General features: G+C 31.6%; 4 protein-coding genes across 4 annotated transcripts; all 4 read right to left on the bottom strand.

Moving 5' to 3' along the window:
• Positions 1-254: 254 nt before the first annotated feature.
• Positions 255-2,933, bottom strand: LOC126677345 (short-chain dehydrogenase TIC 32, chloroplastic-like). The gene is made up of 5 exons (XM_056105349.1): positions 2,714-2,933; positions 2,109-2,340; positions 858-937; positions 448-598; positions 255-339 (listed from the first exon to the last, which is right to left on the bottom strand). Exons 1-5 carry the CDS (start codon positions 2,883-2,885, stop codon positions 255-257), a joined length of 720 nt encoding a protein of 239 aa, XP_055961324.1. The 5' UTR covers positions 2,886-2,933.
• A 2,156-nt stretch (positions 2,934-5,089) lies between these two features.
• On the bottom strand, positions 5,090-7,903 carry LOC126677343 (short-chain dehydrogenase TIC 32, chloroplastic-like). The gene is made up of 8 exons (XM_050371908.2): positions 7,666-7,903; positions 7,152-7,383; positions 6,847-6,926; positions 6,426-6,579; positions 6,154-6,232; positions 5,873-5,957; positions 5,518-5,564; positions 5,090-5,415 (listed from the first exon to the last, which is right to left on the bottom strand). Exons 1-8 carry the CDS (start codon positions 7,769-7,771, stop codon positions 5,251-5,253), a joined length of 948 nt encoding a protein of 315 aa, XP_050227865.1. The 5' UTR covers positions 7,772-7,903; the 3' UTR covers positions 5,090-5,250.
• Positions 7,904-8,704: 801 nt separating this feature from the next.
• On the bottom strand, positions 8,705-12,386 carry LOC130014636 (short-chain dehydrogenase TIC 32, chloroplastic-like). Its single transcript, XM_050371907.2, has 8 exons — positions 12,115-12,386; positions 11,447-11,678; positions 10,937-11,016; positions 10,236-10,389; positions 9,990-10,068; positions 9,704-9,788; positions 9,278-9,324; positions 8,705-9,175 (listed from the first exon to the last, which is right to left on the bottom strand). Exons 1-8 carry the CDS (start codon positions 12,218-12,220, stop codon positions 9,011-9,013), a joined length of 948 nt encoding a protein of 315 aa, XP_050227864.2. The 5' UTR covers positions 12,221-12,386; the 3' UTR covers positions 8,705-9,010.
• Positions 12,387-15,046: 2,660 nt separating this feature from the next.
• On the bottom strand, positions 15,047-16,827 carry LOC126677344 (aquaporin PIP1-3). The gene is made up of 4 exons (XM_050371909.2): positions 16,377-16,827; positions 15,986-16,284; positions 15,422-15,562; positions 15,047-15,321 (listed from the first exon to the last, which is right to left on the bottom strand). The coding sequence occupies exons 1-4, from the start codon at positions 16,702-16,704 to the stop codon at positions 15,226-15,228; spliced, it is 864 nt and encodes a 287-aa protein (XP_050227866.1). The 5' UTR covers positions 16,705-16,827; the 3' UTR covers positions 15,047-15,225.
• Between the last annotated feature and the right edge of the window lie 1,099 nt (positions 16,828-17,926).

Raw genomic sequence — 17,926 nt, 5'->3', positions numbered from 1 at the left:
TCATTAAACATATTTATTTGATTTAGTTTCTCCTAGTTTAAGAGTTTAATAATTTTAAAATCAATTCATTTTTTTTATAATAGTTAAAGGATTTAAATAAACATTCCATCAAGCAAATCAAACATCGGCATCTTCATTTTAAAAACTATATGATTAGATAATATATAACGCAATTTATTTTGAAGATTTTTTGATTAAATTATCAGAATAGGCCAAATTTAATTTATAGGAATATTTCCACAAACCGGAACAATTCAGATACGCACCTTGAAACGTCGTGTAAGTTCATTGGCGTGCACTACATTAGCTAGCTTGGAATGCGGATAAGCCATCTTTTTACTGTTGTAATTGAAATTAATCAGGTTAATTAGTAATTGCTTTTTGATGAATAAATGGTAATAATATAATAAAATGCAAAATTTAAAATTAATTGAGATTAATTTAGACCTTGATGATTTGTCATTGATTTTACTGAAAGGAATTTCTTGAGCATAAAGGTGGCCAATTGATGATACATTGACGATTCTACCTTGTATTTTATTTTTCTGTGTTGTATCCTTCATTTTCTCCAATAAAAGATTAGTCAAAAGAAAATGACCTGCAATTATAATTATTAAATATATATACAATTTTTTTAGAGCCGACATGCAATATCCTGCGTCTATATGTATATAATTTATTTTATTTGGCATATACAATATTTGATCGAGTCAACTACAACTATGCATAAATATATTTGATGATGGACGATAAATTTTTTAAATTATAATATATTAAACAAATAATGTATAGTTATGTGTTGAAAAATATATTTTGCCTTTTTAAAAAGATTGATTCTTATAAATTCATCACCTTACCTAGATGATTAGTTGCAAAGTTCATTTCTATGTTATCCTTGGAACCCATCCATTTCTGAATACAAACCCCTGCATTATTACTAATAACAAACAAAATTAAGTAAGCTTAATCATTCAAGGGAATTTCACTAATTTTAATTCCTAAAAACACCTAAATTTTGTTCTCTTATAGTATTTTTATTTCAATTCAGTAATAAAGATATTTATTAGCGTAAACAATCATAAACTTTAGCGTGTTTTGCAAATTTAACATAAATTTTCAATTTTGGCAAATTAATACACAAACTTTTGATTTTTTGCAATTTTAGCACCGATCAATTTTCCTTCAAAAAAATAGAGAAAAATGCTGATGTAGACGCCGGAATGGTGGTTATTCCGGTGTACACATCAGCATTTTTTTCACGAAAAATTGATCGGTGCTAAAATTGCCAAAAATCAAAAGTTTGTGTATTAATTTGCCAAAATTAAAAGTTTATGCTAAATTTGCAAAACACGCTAAAGTTTGTGATTTGTTACGCAATTAAGCCTAAAGATATTTATATTTTAATTTTATAACAGTAATCACGTAGATGTATTACCTAAAAAGAAGAATTTAAATAGCAATTTGCCCTCTCAATTTATAAATAATTTGACAATTAACAAATAAATTAACTTTGTGGGCAAATTAGTTATGAACTTATCGATTAGTATAATTAACTTCAATTTAGCAAATAAACTTATAAGGTGAAAGGGGAAATTGCCTATATTAAAAGAGACAATTAACTAACAAGTTAAGGCGATAAATTATCAAAATCGGGCTAATTACCCATAATCAGCAAGTTTATAACTGATTTATCCACAAAATTAATTTACATGTCAATTGTCCATTTCTTATAAGTTGAAGGTATAAATTAATTGCTTCTCAAGTCTAAAAAAAAGTTGTACTAACAATCTATTTTATTTCATTATTTTAATCACTCCTCAAACATTAATAGCTAAAATTTATTATTTTTTATGACTTTCTCTCTCTAATGTTTTTACCAAATAGCTAGTCATCCACCCGATTGTCACGTTAGTTCTTTATCGTAAAATATAATTTTGTTAACTAAGGTATATTTTTCCGGGAAAAAATAATACTAAGGTATATTTGACTGTTATAAAACTAAAATTAAAATACTTTTGTAGCTGCAAATTAAAATAAAAATTACTGCCTTGGAAGAAAGTTTTAAGTTCACGTATACTATTAATATATTTTTTTTCCTATATACTCACATGAGAATATTCAAAGGAAGGTCGAAGGAAATAAATTGTGATGCAAAATTCCTGACAGATGAAATCGAAGTGAGATCCAATTCCATTACATCAATCTTAGCACCTGGAATTTGTTCAATTATTGATTGTTTCACACTTCTTCCAGCTTCCATATTTCTTACTCCCATAATTACATGAACTCCTCTTAATGCGATAACTCTTGTTGTCTCCCTTCCAATTCCACTTGATGCTCCTGAATCGATCAACCTCAAATAAATCCGATCATCTATACCAATCACGGAAACACTAAAACGAAAACGCTGAAATAAAAAAAAACGAACAAATACTTTTTACAAAATTAAACTATAAAAATAGAGTTCGGAATGTTTTAGAATCATTTCGATAGGGATCGAGAAGTTTGATTGTACAACATATATAATATATAGAGATGAGTTTCTGAAAGAAGAAAGAGATTGTTATGATACAATAGATTTACGATTCGTGATCATGTGAAGTTACCTTGTTCTAGAAGTCAACTATGAACTATCAAATAAATGGAGAAGAAATTATATTTATAACTATTATTATTATTATTATTATCGAACGTAATCGAAGAGGAAAAAAACCTGTAACAATGGCAGTGAGAGAAGATCCATCAATTCCTTGGGTAACTATTTCTGCTGTGGAAGAAGCTGAGAATCCTGACGAACCTTTCCTCCCAAATTTGCTCATCTTTGAACTATATCCTTCTTTAATAACAACACACACACACACATATATAAACCAATGAAAAAACATATATAAATAAGGGCGGAACTATTCTTAAGTTCGAGTAAGTATTAGCGCCAGTGGGATCATATTTTTTTAAACAATAGAAATAAATCTGTAGTGAATTCAGAAAACATCAAATATGGGCCGTCAGAAAATCACAAGAGAATTCGATGTTAAGTCTAGACTGAAAAAAACAAAATATTTTAAATCCGCATGGAATTTTATTAGTGTGGTAAATAATTTCTGAAAACTTCACATATATTTAATTTTTTTATAAATTTATTGATTTTTAATTTTAAAATTTTAAATAGAAGGATTTTATTTTTTAGGAAAAAATTATATCAAGTGTCTGATTTTTTTTTTACTTTCCAAACAGTGAACCAAAACTGAACTCAAAATCTATTATTTTCCAAACCGAATCAAATTGAATTTATAATTGTCTAGTTCAATTGTTCGGTTTGGTTGGATTTTTATACACCCCTCCACTTCAGACCCATAAATAAATACGATTTATTAGTCCTACTCTGATCCTTGACCAACTCCTTTCATGATATATTTTTATTTTGTAAATAAAAGTTTAATCTCTTAAAATTATTAATTCTTTTAGATTTTTTTATTTATGACCTAAATCTTTTAAAAATGTTAATTTTATTAGAATTTTAATAAATTTATATGTTTCAATCGTAACAAACTATTTATCTTTTTAGAAAAGACATTTGTTTTATTTATAACCCAACATTTTATTTTCATTAATTGTAATATTGGCTTAAATGCACCAAAAATCACCAACTTTCGCGTGTTTTTGGTATTTAACATAATTTTTTAATTTTGGTATATTTAACATGAACTTTTTATTTTTTTACAATTAAGACCACATGTGTTTTCCTTTGAAAAATAGTGCTATTTTACATCCAAAATGACGCCGTTTTAATCTGAAACGGTGTCGTTTTACATCCAAAACGGTGGTGTCTTTAATTGCAAAATTTTGAAAGTTCATGTACTTTTTTACCAAAATTAAAAGATTATGTTAAATAATAAAAACACGCGAAAGTTGGTGATTTTTGGTGCATTTAAGCCTATAATTTTAATAAGTACTTTTCTATTGAAAAAGGATTTACAAATAATCCATATATATGAAAATTAAAAAGATTTAATTTTTTATAATAAATATAATTAATTGACTATAATTAAAACATGTTATTAAAATTAGATCAAAACTGATATTTTTATAGACTATTATCATAAATTTTAAAAATTGAAATGATTAAATATTTTAAGTGATTCAGCTGAAAACAAAAATAAAATGTGTGTGGTGAAACTGTGAAAGTAAAAACAATGCGGATGCATAACTAGTGCGAATTGGTCAGTTTATGGTTTTCAATATAAAAAAAGTAAAGAGACGTGACAGACCGCCACTAGCCAAACTACTCATTAATTTAAGTTCGTTGACTAATTAAAAAAAATCGTTAACTAAACATATTTTATAACAGAAAATGTAATCCAATGAAGCTACACTAAATAACTAAGTACAAAGTCATTTATTCTTTTAATATCTGAATCTCATTTGATTTATAAAATTATAACTAATTGATAGATTCTGCCTTCTGATCCGGTTGATAACTTGTAAAATAGTATAGTGTAGAAGCTAGCCGGACGGTGGTGGTCCAATTAATTTTTCGATACTTAAGTCAATTTAGACTTGACCAGTGTTTTGAATATATGAATATAATTGTGTTTTTATACATTATCTCAAACTTTTTATACAGTAATGGAAAAAGGGCCAAATACACCCCTAATATTTGGGGTATAGGTCAAGTAGACCCCCTACTATTCCGAAAAGTGCAACGAGAACCCTAAATTTTTTAAAATGTATCACGCGAAGCATGGCTGCTACATACCATTCTGCAGGAATTTTCTGCTGCAAGGCAGCAAGAAATTAATATTCAAGAAAAAATAGCAGCCGGATATTTTTGACAAAATAAATCTGGGCAGACTTGGCTTAAAAATAAGAATGAAAGAGATTTGTTAAATATCAGAACTAAAATACCATAGAAAGAACAAAAAAATGAACATGCCCACTCTACACATCCAGATAATAAAATAGCTAGCTTCTTCTGAGAGCATGAATTACTTCAGCCTGTAACATCCGTTACTCGAACATTGACTTGAGACATTTTCTCTGCATTTTCTTTTCCTAAAAGGGCAAAGAAAAATATGTCTTTAAACCGATAAAGCATGAACAGTTACGATTTCATACCAATAGAGATAATACAATTTGTCGCTTTAAAAATACAATGGGATTATTTCCATCTAGATGCTATCGATGCTGATCAATATCATAAATAACAATATCGAGTTATCAAATCAATTTATCGTCTAGAAGATCATTAAGCTAGTTAGGATTGGTCAATCTGACGCTGAAATCCCAAAGTCTTTTGGCCAAATCAGCATCCTTAGCATGAGAACCTGGTTCTATTATGTTACTGTCTGAAAAATATTGAGCAGTAACTCCCTTGACTTGTGGATTCAATGCTACATAGCATGTGGTTGCTGCACCCTACAACAATCAATCAGGATAATAAATTAGGTTATTAGTTATGAATTAGAGCAATCAATTGCTTTAACTTAGATCTTATTAACTTCAACCTGCAACGCCTACCTGCTCGATATTTTTCAGCACATATTTACCAACTAGCGATATGAACCCTGCGTCAAGCCAAGAGACTTTAATCAAGAACTATAATTTCCGAATAAAATCTAATGACCGATAAAGTTTGACCGTAGCACTTCCACTCGAGACTTATATACAAATAAATGAAGGCACACTAAATATGAATTACTACTCCTACTGTGATCCTCCACCAACTCCTTTGATGATATATTCTTATTTCATAAAACAAATAAGCAAAATATAAAGAATTGGTCAAAAGTTAAAGAATGCATATGACACTAAAATATCACAATAATCTCAGCAACACAACCAGAGAAGACTCAAGTCTAAAAGGATAGTTTACCATCGATAAAACTGTGATGACGCAGAAGATTAGTGCCGATTCCTCCAGGATGAAGAGAATTAGCAGTTATATTCACTCCATCTTCCTGTAATGCAAAAGGTGGGGAAAAAGCTCTTTAATGTAAGTACTCTGACCAGTACTTTGGATAAGAGTCGAGCACAAGAAGAGAGAACTTGAATATATTGTCTAGCAAGAAACTCGAACAGAAATAGGAAAGCTGTTTCGGCCATAAATTTCATCAATAGAATCATATATTCTTCGATATTGAAATTGTCAAGTACCTTAAGGCGTCTTGCTAGCTCAGTAGCGTGCAAAATGTTAGCCAGCTTTGATTGCCCATAAGCATATAAGCTATTGTATCTGTAAGTTTGCAGGGATATGAGGTAATATCAAGATATATTTTTTTTTTGCCAAAGTAATATCAAGATATACAAAGTGATCTATACAGTATATTTTAGATTTTAGAAACAAGTTTTATTTGCACTTCTTCAAGCATATCAGTTTCAGGGTATTATTAAAGCATTGAATCATAAAAGTGCAAGCAAAGTGTTACCCTGATTCATCATTGATTTTTTCGAAACGAATCCCTTCACGATATGCAAAGAGATGGCCTCCTGAAGCTACGTTGACAATTCTTCCCTCCCGATTGCTTTCACGTGCTGTTTTTTTCATGGTCTCCAACAAAAGATCCGTAAGAAGAAAATGGCCTGCATGATAACCGTGATAGCTGTTAGGAGTTCCCTTCAGCTTTAGAATCAAATTTATTGATTTGGTTCAATTTTTGCACACCCCTATATGCATCTATGACTCTAATACATTTGATCAGGAGGAATTTGAATCCCCTGTGCTGGATGACCTTTGCTTCAATCCTGAACTGGAATTTATCATGCCACAATTTTCTATAATAGCAGATAGTGCAATCCAATTATGAGAATGGCTTAACTGAAAGAATTAGTTAATCATGCATGACTTACCGACATGGTTTGTAGCAAACTGCAGTTCAATTTTATCTTGGGAAAGCATGAAAGGAGTTGCCATAATGCCTGCATTATTACTTCCAACAAATAAAATGAAGCTTTTATTCTCATTGTTCAATTTCCGAAGGTATCAAAATGGTAAATTGTGCATGGGAAATGTGCCTTCAAAGTAATGATTCATGATAGAGCCTAACCAAAATTAACTAGCAAGCAGTTTAAACTCGAACTCTAGGTAACACGGAAACAAAAATACATAAGCTGAAAACGCGGAAATGAAAAATGGGAAAACACATTTTTCTTACATCAGGAGATTCAGTTGAAGACCGGAGGATATATATTCCGAAGCAAATTTCCTGACTGAAGCCATTGAGCTAAGATCTAATTGCATAACATCAATCTTAGCAGAGGGGATTTGCTTAAGTATTGCTTCTTTGACATTCCCACCTGCATCTACATTCCTTACCGCCATAACCACATGTACGCCACGCAAAGCAAGAACACGCGCAGTCTCGACGCCAATACCACTCGATGCTCCTAAAATTAGCCAAAAAAATTAATCAGAAAAAGTCTGTCATGCCATAAATTCTATCTTTTCAGCTATATTAAGTCCACATAGTTAAGAAATAGTTGAAGATCAATATGTAATAAAGCTAACATGAGAATAAAATATTGTAAATCCTCTAAAGTAATTCATTTGAGTAAAACTAATGAAATTAGGAGTGCATATGAAACCAACCAAAAAGTCAACTTTGTCTCAGTAATATTAAAAAATGAACTAAACAATCATACAAACATTAAAATCAAAGTTAAAGGGACCTGTAACAATGGCAGTGAGTCCAGTTCCATCAACCCCTTGTGTAACTTGCTCAGCTGTTGATGTAGCTGAGAACCCAGATGGCCCTTTCCAACCAAAAATCCACATTTTTTGTGCACAGATTCTTGAAATGCAAAAAGTTAGTAACTGTATATTAATTGTATATATATTTCCAAAAACTTACAAAATATAAACAATTTTGTGTTGTTGTTGGGTAGACCATAGAAGACATTGTTTGACCTGAAGGTGATACATATAATGGCGAGATATATTTAATGAATAAATTAAGAGCAAATTACTATACGGCTCTTCACATTTGATATAATTCATACTTTGGTCCTTCTTGTTTGAAAAATAAACAATATGACCCCTCATTTTTATTTTTATTAACAGTTTAGTCTCTCCGTCCATTTTGGTATTAGTCAATGAAGTTAAAGGACTTAGTAGTAAATTAATTGTTAAATATGAGGGACGAAATCGTTGACAAAAACAAAAGTATGGGACGAAATCGTTGATAAATATAAAAATGGGGAACATATAGTTTTGTTGACTTCATTGACAACACTAAAAATAGGCAGAAAGACTAAACCGTTGATAGGAAAAAAATAAAATGTCATATCGTTTGATTTTTAAATAAAAGAAATGAAAGTGTAAATTATATTATATATGAAAAGTGTGATAGTAATTTAATTTGCTCGTAAATTAATAGAGTGATGCCAGTAGAGTTATGATAGTAACGTGCTTGTATCCACTTGGAAAACTACTTACCCATTTAGGCAATAATTATTCACCAATTTATAATTTTTTTATTCCACCCATCCCATTTTAATTATCAATTTTTCATTTTCACAAAATCCGTGCTATCATTAAACTTAGACAAAGAAAGAAAAATGAAAGTGAAACCAGTAGTAATAATGGCAGTGAGAGAAGATCCATCAATTCCTTGGGTAACTTCTTTTGCTGCAGAAGATGCTGGGACTCAAAGGATTTATTAAACATCAGAAGGAAAAAAAGTGCACAAATCCACTCTACACACACAGATAATAGAATAGCTTTTCCTGGAAATATGACATTAGTTACTTCAGTACGGTAGTGTCCGGTACTCAAACATCGGCTCGAGACATTTTCTCTGCCCGTTTTTTAACCGATTAAGCAGGAACAATGGATCATTTAGTTTTTCCTTATTTCGTCATAACTTATGATTTCGTCCCAATTAGAGAGTACAATTTTGGGCCTTAAAATTCAATGGGATCACTACTTCCATCTAGATGATATCGAGTCTGATCAATACCATGAATAACAATATCCCAGTGGTCAAAACAATTCATCGTTGAGAAGATCATTAAGCTAGTTAGGATTGGTCAATCTGATGGTGAAATCCCAAAGTCTTTTGGCCAAATCAGCATCCTTAGCATGAGAACTTGGTTTGGCTATGTTACTGTCTGAAAAATATTGAGCTGTAACTCCCTTGACTTGTGGATTCAATGCTACATAGCATGTAGTTGCTGCACCCTAACAAAAATCAAAAAAGATTAATAAATTAGGTTGAGTGTTAACTTAGAGCAATCAATTGTTTTTACTTGGATTTTATTAACTTCAGCCTGCAATTCCTACCTGCTCGATATTTTTCAGCACATATTTACCAACCAGCGATACGATGCCTGCGTCAAGCCATGAGACATTAATCAAGAACTACAAATTCCGAAGATCTTATGACAGATAAAGTTTGAAAGTATTACTGTCACTTAGGGGTACGCATACATTTCGAACTGAACTGATCAGATCGGTTTTAGCCAAAACTGAATAATGCATATGCACTATGCAGAACAAGTTTAAATTGGTCATTTTATATTTTTCAATATAAGAAGTAAAGAGATGTGACGGTAGCTGGTTAACTAGATTAAATTTGTTGTGAGAGCAAATGACATATCCAATGGAACCAAAATAAATAATTATGAGATTGGTAAGTGGAAGCACTAAAATATCACAATAAGCTCAGCAACACAACCAAAGAAGACTCAAGTCTCAAGTGATAGCTACCATCGATAACGCTGTGATAACGCAGAAGATTAGTGCCGATTGCTCCAGGATGAAGAGCGTTAGCAGTTATATTCACTCCATCTTCCTGCAAGGCAAAGGTGGAGGAAAAGCTCTTTAACGTAAGTACTCTGGCCAGATTTTTATTTTGGATAAGAGTCGAACATAAGAAAATGTAACCAGAATATATTGTATGACAAGAAACTCGAAAACAGAAATAAGAAACCTGTTTCTGCCATAAATTTTTTCAATAAAACCATATACTCTAGATTACTGAAATTTCAAGTACCTTAAGGCGCCTAGCTAGCTCAGTAATGTGCAAAATGTTAGCCAGCTTTGACTGCCCATAAGCAAATATGCTATTGTATCTGTAAATTTGCAGGGATATGAGGAAATGTCAAGATATACAGAGTGATCTATGCAGTATGTTTTAGATTTTGAAAACATGTTTCATTTGCACTTCTGCAAGTGTATCAGTTTTAGAGTATTACAGCTATTTAAGCATTAATTCACAAAAGTGCAACCAAAGTTGTACCCTGATTCATCGTTGATTTTGTCGAAACGAATCCCTTCACGATATGCAAAGCGATGACCTTCTGACGATAAGTTGACAATTCTTCCCTCCTGATTGCTTTCACGTGCTGTGTTTTTCATGGTCTCCAACAAAAGATCCGTTAGAAGAAAATGACCTGCATTATAGCCGTGATATCAGTAAGGAATTCCTTTCCACTTTAGAATCATATATTTAGTCATCTTGATTCTTGATCAACAATCATAATTACTGCTTTGGGGACAATCCTAAATGTCTTGTTCTCTTTTATATGGCATGTTTGTGGTTTCCAAGTTGTAAGCATATAGATCTACTTTTTTTTCAAAATGGAACCAAGCAGAATTACAGGGATGAAACTTTTGCAAACCAAACTGGTCGATTTAGTTGACTTTTTAAATTTTTTCAATTTGCACTATAACTGAATTCAAATGAAAAACTACAACTTATTCAACCAAACCGAGCTACATTTATCGGTTTGGTTTGATTTTGGCACACCGCTATATGCATCTATGACTCGATTACATTTGATCAGTTGGAATTTGAATCCCCTGTGCTGGATGACCTTTACTTCAATCCTGAACTGCAATTTTATCATGCCACAATTTTCTATATTAGCAGATACCAATTACAACAATATTGACTATCATAATTTAACTGAAAGAACTAATTAATCATGCATGACTTACCGACATGGTTTGTTGCAAACTGCAGTTCAATTTTATCTTGGGAAAGCATGAAAGGAGTTGCCATAATGCCTGCATTATTACTTCCATCAAGTAAAATGAAGCTTTAGTTCTCATTATTCAATTTTCGAAATCATCATAATGGTAAATTTTGCGTGAACATATTAGGTATAGGCCTTGCCCTCAAAATCACGATTCATGATAGAGACAAACCAAGATTAACTAGCAAGCAGTACAATAAATATAGTCAAACTCAATGTAGAACGAAAACTTAAATTTATAAACAGAAAGCATGAAAATGAAAAATGGGAATTTTTTTTTTTTTTACAAAAGTAGGTTATAAATATAGAGTTTCGGAATTTTAGAAGGGTTCCGTACGCAAAAAAAATAAGTTACTGCAGAACACAGCTCAAAAAATGTGCAGGGAAAACCAGGAAAATATAGATATCCATTGAAAGGGACTTGTACAGCTAACATAAAATTTAACTTGAAAGCTTCAGTTAAGTTTCTTACATCAGGATATTCAGAGGAAGACCGGAGGACATATATTCCGAAGCAAATTTCCTGACTGATGCCATGGAGCTAAGATCTAATTGCATAACATCAATCTGAGCAGATGGAATTTCCTTAAGTATTGCTTCTTTGACATTTCCACCTGCATCTAAATTCCGTACCGCCATAACCACATGTACGCCACGCAGAGCAAGAACACGTGCAGTCTCAGCACCAATACCACTCGATGATCCTATAATTATCCAAAAAAATATTAGAAAAAAAGTCTTCATATACCAGAAATTATGTTCTTGCAAACACTATAATCTGTTCAATACCATATAGTTTAACATTAATGTAATTAGGAGCACACATGAAACCAACCAATAAGAAAAATATTGCTCAAATTAGTCAACTTTGTAAAGTAAGAACAAAGCATCCATGTATTATTATTCAACAATCACTAAACCAATAGTATTAGTTAAAACCCAGTAAAGTAACAATAAAAATATTTTGCATATATCAGTTTTCAATTGGTAATGAATGGTTTTCAATACACATCAGTCCAAGCTTAAAGATTCAATATTTAATCAAACTTCAACTGTCAAGATCCCATCTTTATTCTATATTTCATTCTATTTGCATCAACTAAACAATCATACAAACATTAAAATCAAAGTTAAAGGGACCTGTAATGATGGCAGTGAGTCCAGTTCCATCAACCCCTTGAGTAACCTGCTCAGCTGTTGCTGTAGCTGAGAACCCAGATGGCCCTTTCCACCCGAAAATCCACATTTTTTCTGCACAGATTCTTGAAATGCAAAGAGTTGGTGAATGTTTTATAATTGATTTCAAGAAACTAACCAAATATAACAAAAATTATGTTGTTGTTGGGTAGCCCATGTTAAGCATTGTTGGACTTCAGTTGAAGGTGATCCCTATAATGGCGTGACATATTTAATGATAAATTAATAGGGTCATGCCACGAGATTTGGAAGGTACTGGCTAGCTCGTCTTGACATTTTAAAAGAATAAAAATTATAGACATTAAAGGAAAATTGGAGGAAGTAATTTTTTTATTAAAGAAAAAATAAATGTAATGATGGTGTTTGACATTTTTAAAATATTTTATTTTAGTTTTTCAACTTTTATTTATTTTAAAAGTGTTTTAACTTTTAAAAAATATAAACAATTAGTGTTTTTCTCATTTTTAAATCACGAGACAATTAAATGAAAAATAAATTTAAAAATTTACTAATATGATTCTCAATTGTAATGCCAAATGAAATAAAAATATATTTTATAAAAGATGATGATTATTATTATTATTATTATTTTGCTAATATGACAACGAACCATTTTTTGTGTATTTTAACTTTTAATACACAGATGAGCCTTTTATCTTCTTTTTTTAAGGAAAAAAGTTTTGAGTAAATTATTTTAAGGCTCCTCACGTTTGTTATAATTCATAATTTGGTACTCCTTATTTGAAAATCAAACGATTTAGTATGTCAATTTTGATTTTTTTAAACTATAAGACCCTTCTGTTAGTTCCGTTAATAATTTGATATTTACTTTTAAACGATTTGATACCTCAGTTTTCAATTATGTAAATGATTCGGTACCTCATTTTTAATTATTTTAATAATTTGATACCTCATTTTCAAACGATTTGCAAACAATTTAGTACCTCACGTTTCCTTTTCGTTAACAATTTGGTACATATATTTAACAGAAGAACTTTATAATTTATAAAATCAAAACTGAAGTATTAATATGTTTGATTTTCAAACAAAATATACCGAATTGTGAATTATGACAAACGTAAAAGGTTTTAGAGTAATTTGCTCAAAAGTCTTTTGAACAAAGGGTTAACGCGCCCCCTGAACTTGTGGCACGGAGTCATCTAGCCCAATTTATACTTTTTTGAGCAACTAACCCCAAAACTCTTCATTTTTGGGTCAAATAACCTCATAATTTGTACTTTTATTTTAAAAAACAGATTTAGGATAATTACATCGCAACAATTAGGAAAGTATTTAATTACTTTTTTGCATCACTCATCTCCGATTTGTATTTTACGAGTTTTAAAAATACAATTATGGGATTATTTGACCCGAAAATGAAGAGTTTTGTAGTTATTTGATCAAAAAAGTATAAATTGGGTTAGATGACCCCGTGACACAAGTTTATGGGGGGCGTTGACCCTTTGTTCAAAGTCTTCTACAGTATCTTAAATTACTAGATAGCTGTAATTTATTGTTTTACCCTTTTGCTCGATATTTAACCTATTCTTTTAACCCTAGAACAAAGCAGCGTCGCTATATTGAAAAACACCGGCAAGCTACGATGATTTCTGAGCTACGCCCACGTTCCCGATCTCCGCCACGCCGCATCCCTCCACACCGCACTAATCCTCCTACTGTCGACGTAAAATGCGAGCATAATCGATTTGACCTAGCTGCTAGGCGATACCATCCTCAAGACGTCATGGCAAAACTGAACATACTCACACACAAAATGGTCGACGCTACCGGTGAGAAATCCGTAATAGAATTAATTATCAAGACTCTTCAAGATAATCTAACTCTCCGAAAAAGTAGAGATGCAAACTGATATGCAGAAAATAATGGCAAAGTTTCGTGAGTGGAATTTTGATATCTCGAGATTTCTAGGCAAAAAAGAATCTCTAGAAAAAGAGATTGAATCTGCCAAACAAGGTCTTATAGATGCTCTCAATACTCTATCAAAATCAGATGGGCTTAGATTTTGGGTGGATTCGAAAGCTACCGTGATTACTATGTTTTATGCCAAACTCTTCAAATAATTTAAAAAAAGTGAACTGCAATTTGATATTGATCCGCAATTATCACGTGAGCAACGTAAAGAAGTTGAGACTGAAATTGCTCTTCGCTTTGGTAAGTTATCTACTAATTTTTAATTGAGAGTATTATTCGATTAAAATGTAATTAAAATTTGTTGTTTGTTTTTATGTAGGGATTATAGTGTAGCAGATCAACTGATCCGATTCAACATTTGAAGCGCTAGGACCTAGTGAAATTAAATGATTTCCGATCGTTATTTTCAATGCGATAATAGTTAATTTTTGATCTAATTGATTAATTTTGAGTGTGAATTTCACAGCCTTTTGAATTTGTGATGCAAACGTAATGTCTCAGATTCTTTCTTTAAATATAGAGGCGGTATAATAAGATGGGTCAATTTTAACGGGTTAAATAGCATTACTCATAGTGAAATGATAGATCTAAATTGACTATGATTTTTTTTCAATATCTTTTTATGGTTAGATTAGGTTTGTACATAAACAAATTCAAACCAAACAAGACAAATCAATTTAACCAAACCAAATATTTTAGAAGATTGTTGATTTGATTTCGGTTTGAAAAATAGAAAAACACAGTAACTATTGGTTTGGTTTGCGGTTTCAAAAATTATAAACCAACATTTCAAAAATTATAAACCAACATAAACCTAACCAAATCAATATATATACAACCAATGAGCTATAGTTGTTATGGTATAAGCGCCAACAACTGAGATACAAAGAGACGCAGAAGAAATGGAGTTGAATGATGAAACTAAATGATAATAGTAGTACACTAACAAATAAAGTAGATAGTTTTAGATTCAGATAAAAAGAATTTCGTGTCACAAACATTCATACAGCACCACTACATAATTTACACACACAATTCTTTTAACACCTCAGTACCAAATTCACAAGTAGAAAATAAATACGCCAGAATTCACTCATGTGGTAGCTAGGAAAAACAGTTCAGTTAAGCTCTGGACTTGAAAGGAATGGCTCTGATGACTATCTGGTGGTACACGGCAGCAAGGGCGGCTCCGATGAAGGGCCCGACCCAGAAGATCCACTGTCACAACATAAATAATCAAAATTTAGATGGATTAGTGTCCGATTATCAAGTGAAAATGATCGAAAAATTAAATTCTTAGTGGTGAAATACTACTTACGTGGTCATCCCAGGCGTGGTCTTTGTTGAAGATGATAGCAGCTCCGAGACTCCTGGCTGGGTTAATGCCGGTCCCGGTAATGGGGATGGTGGCCAAGTGAACCAAGAACACTGCGAATCCAATGGGAAGAGGAGCCAAAATCTGTACCAAGATCGACGGAGTTTAGCTTGAGAAATACCAAGTTTTGCAAAAAATCATAGATGCAAAACTGTGTTCCAGTCCAAGCAACTAAAATTACAGCCTCAGTTAAACAAAGTATGCACAAACATTTGATTAACATGTTCAAATTAACATAATTAATACATTTTATCATAAAGTTATCCAAGGTATACATCATGTAAGCAACAAGAATTGACATTATTTTTTCACAGAAGTTGATGGAATTAAATAGTTTAGCAACACTAGCAAAGTTCATCATTTATCAGGAATTTATAACTCAAGAACATATAATTTAAGCACATAATAACACATAGATATGATAGGAAAGTCTGAAGACATAACTATCGCAAAAGATGTACATTAAATATGATGAAATTAAGAGTTCCAAAGCAAGGAAATACATACAGGGACATGGGAGTCTCTGGCACTCCTCTTAGCATCAGTGGCAGAGAAGACAGTGTAAACAAGAACAAAGGTCCCAACAATCTCAGCACCAAGACCATCACCCTTAGTGTAGCCATGGGCTACAACATTAGCTCCACCACCCAGCCTCTCAAAAGTATGGTTACCCTCAAAACCCTTAACCACACCAGCACCACAGATGGCACCAAGGCACTGCATAACCATGTAGAACACAGCCCTAGTCAAAGACAGCTTCCTCGCAAGGAACAGCCCAAACGTCACCGCAGGGTTAATATGGCCACCTAACCAAAAACATGCAGATCTAGTCAGACCACCTCTTAACCAAACTAGTCTAAGCTACAAACATAACCAAAAAAAATGTCACAGTTATTACCTGAGATGCCAGCAGTGCAGTAGACAAGAGCAAAGATCATGCCACCAAAAGCCCAAGCAATGCCTTGAATACCAACAGTGGCACACTTGTTGCTGGACTTGGACACGCCCATGACAGTCAAAACTGTGACATAAAGGAACAAAAATGTGGCAATGAACTCAGCAATTCCAGCTCTGTAAAATGACCATGAGGAGAGTTCACCAGGCTCGAACAATGGAGCTGGCGGTGGCTCCTTGTAGTCCTTGTCAGTTTGGGCTGATGTTCCTATGGGTTGCCTTTCTGAAAACTTGTTGGCTCCAAGCCTAACATCTTCTTCCTTGCCCTCCATTGTTGTGTTCAACAGAAAATTCTTTGAAGCTTGAAAAAAAAAGATGGGTTCTTTGGGTTGTTTTAAAGCAAAAGGTAAGTGCACTAGTGAAGCAAAAGTTGTGAGAGTGGGAGAGAGAAATTGGGTTGTTATATAGATAAATGGGCAAGTGTGTTTATTATTATTATTTGACCTAAAGTGCAAAAATGAGTTGTCTTTTGCTTACCTTTTTTATTTATTTAATTCATACTTCCTTTCATTTTTAATTAAAAAATTAATAATTTAAATGATGAATAATAGATAAGTTAAATATTTATATTTAGAAATTAGAGATTATAATGTATATTTTAAGTAACCAATTATTATTCTAATTAGTGGATATAATTGATTGATTATCCGATCATATTATCATAAGTGTATTATCAGTATTTATTTTAATTCTTTTTCGAGTAGATTCTAGTGATTTTCTCAGCGGTTAGTAGGGTCATTAAATCTGAAACTTGGGTTAAAGCTTCATAATTTTGTGCTCCTTTGTTGTAAAGAAAGAAAAGTTTGGATTTCAAAAAAAGAAGTTTAAGTCTTTAATTCAAATGCATAATTTTGTTTAGCTTTTTCATTTTCTTAACTTATTTAATTGTTGCTTTCTTTCTTTTTGATTGATATATCCTTAGATGAATAGATGAGTTGAATATTTACAATTAAAAATTTAATACTTACATCAATCATTAAGATATTCATTTGATATATAATGTACATTTGAAGTAACCATAATTGATTATTTTTCATAAATTTAACCATCATAAGTATATTACTAATATTTAACTTTTATCTTTTTCTTTTCTAGACTCTAGTAGATTCCAATGTTTTCTTGGTGGTTGGTAGGGTCATTAAAGCTTAAACTTAGGTTAAAGCTATATAATCCTTTATTCTAGAAAAAGTTTAATCTTAATTCAATATACAAAACTTTAAAGTTGTAGATAATTTTGTAATCCTCAATATATTTTTTAATCAACATCAATAATTTTAAGCAAGTGTACTATTGGAAATAGCAAATTTTTAGGGATTTGTAAAAATAGTAGTATGTGGCAAACAAGACAAATAGGTTTAAATATTTTTAATTAGATTCTTAAATAATTAGAAGATGAGGAAGCCATGTGATCGTTTTAATAAAATACTAGTAATATGAAGATTACCAAAATAAATTACTAAGAAAAAAATGAGTAAGAGTTAAAAAGAAATAATT

Source organism: Mercurialis annua, linkage group LG4 (assembly GCF_937616625.2).
Source record: "Mercurialis annua linkage group LG4, ddMerAnnu1.2, whole genome shotgun sequence".
NCBI classification, from domain to species: Eukaryota; Viridiplantae; Streptophyta; class Magnoliopsida; order Malpighiales; family Euphorbiaceae; genus Mercurialis; species Mercurialis annua.
The sequence above is the reverse complement of the archived record's forward strand: the minus strand, read 5'-3'. Positions and strand labels throughout refer to the sequence as shown.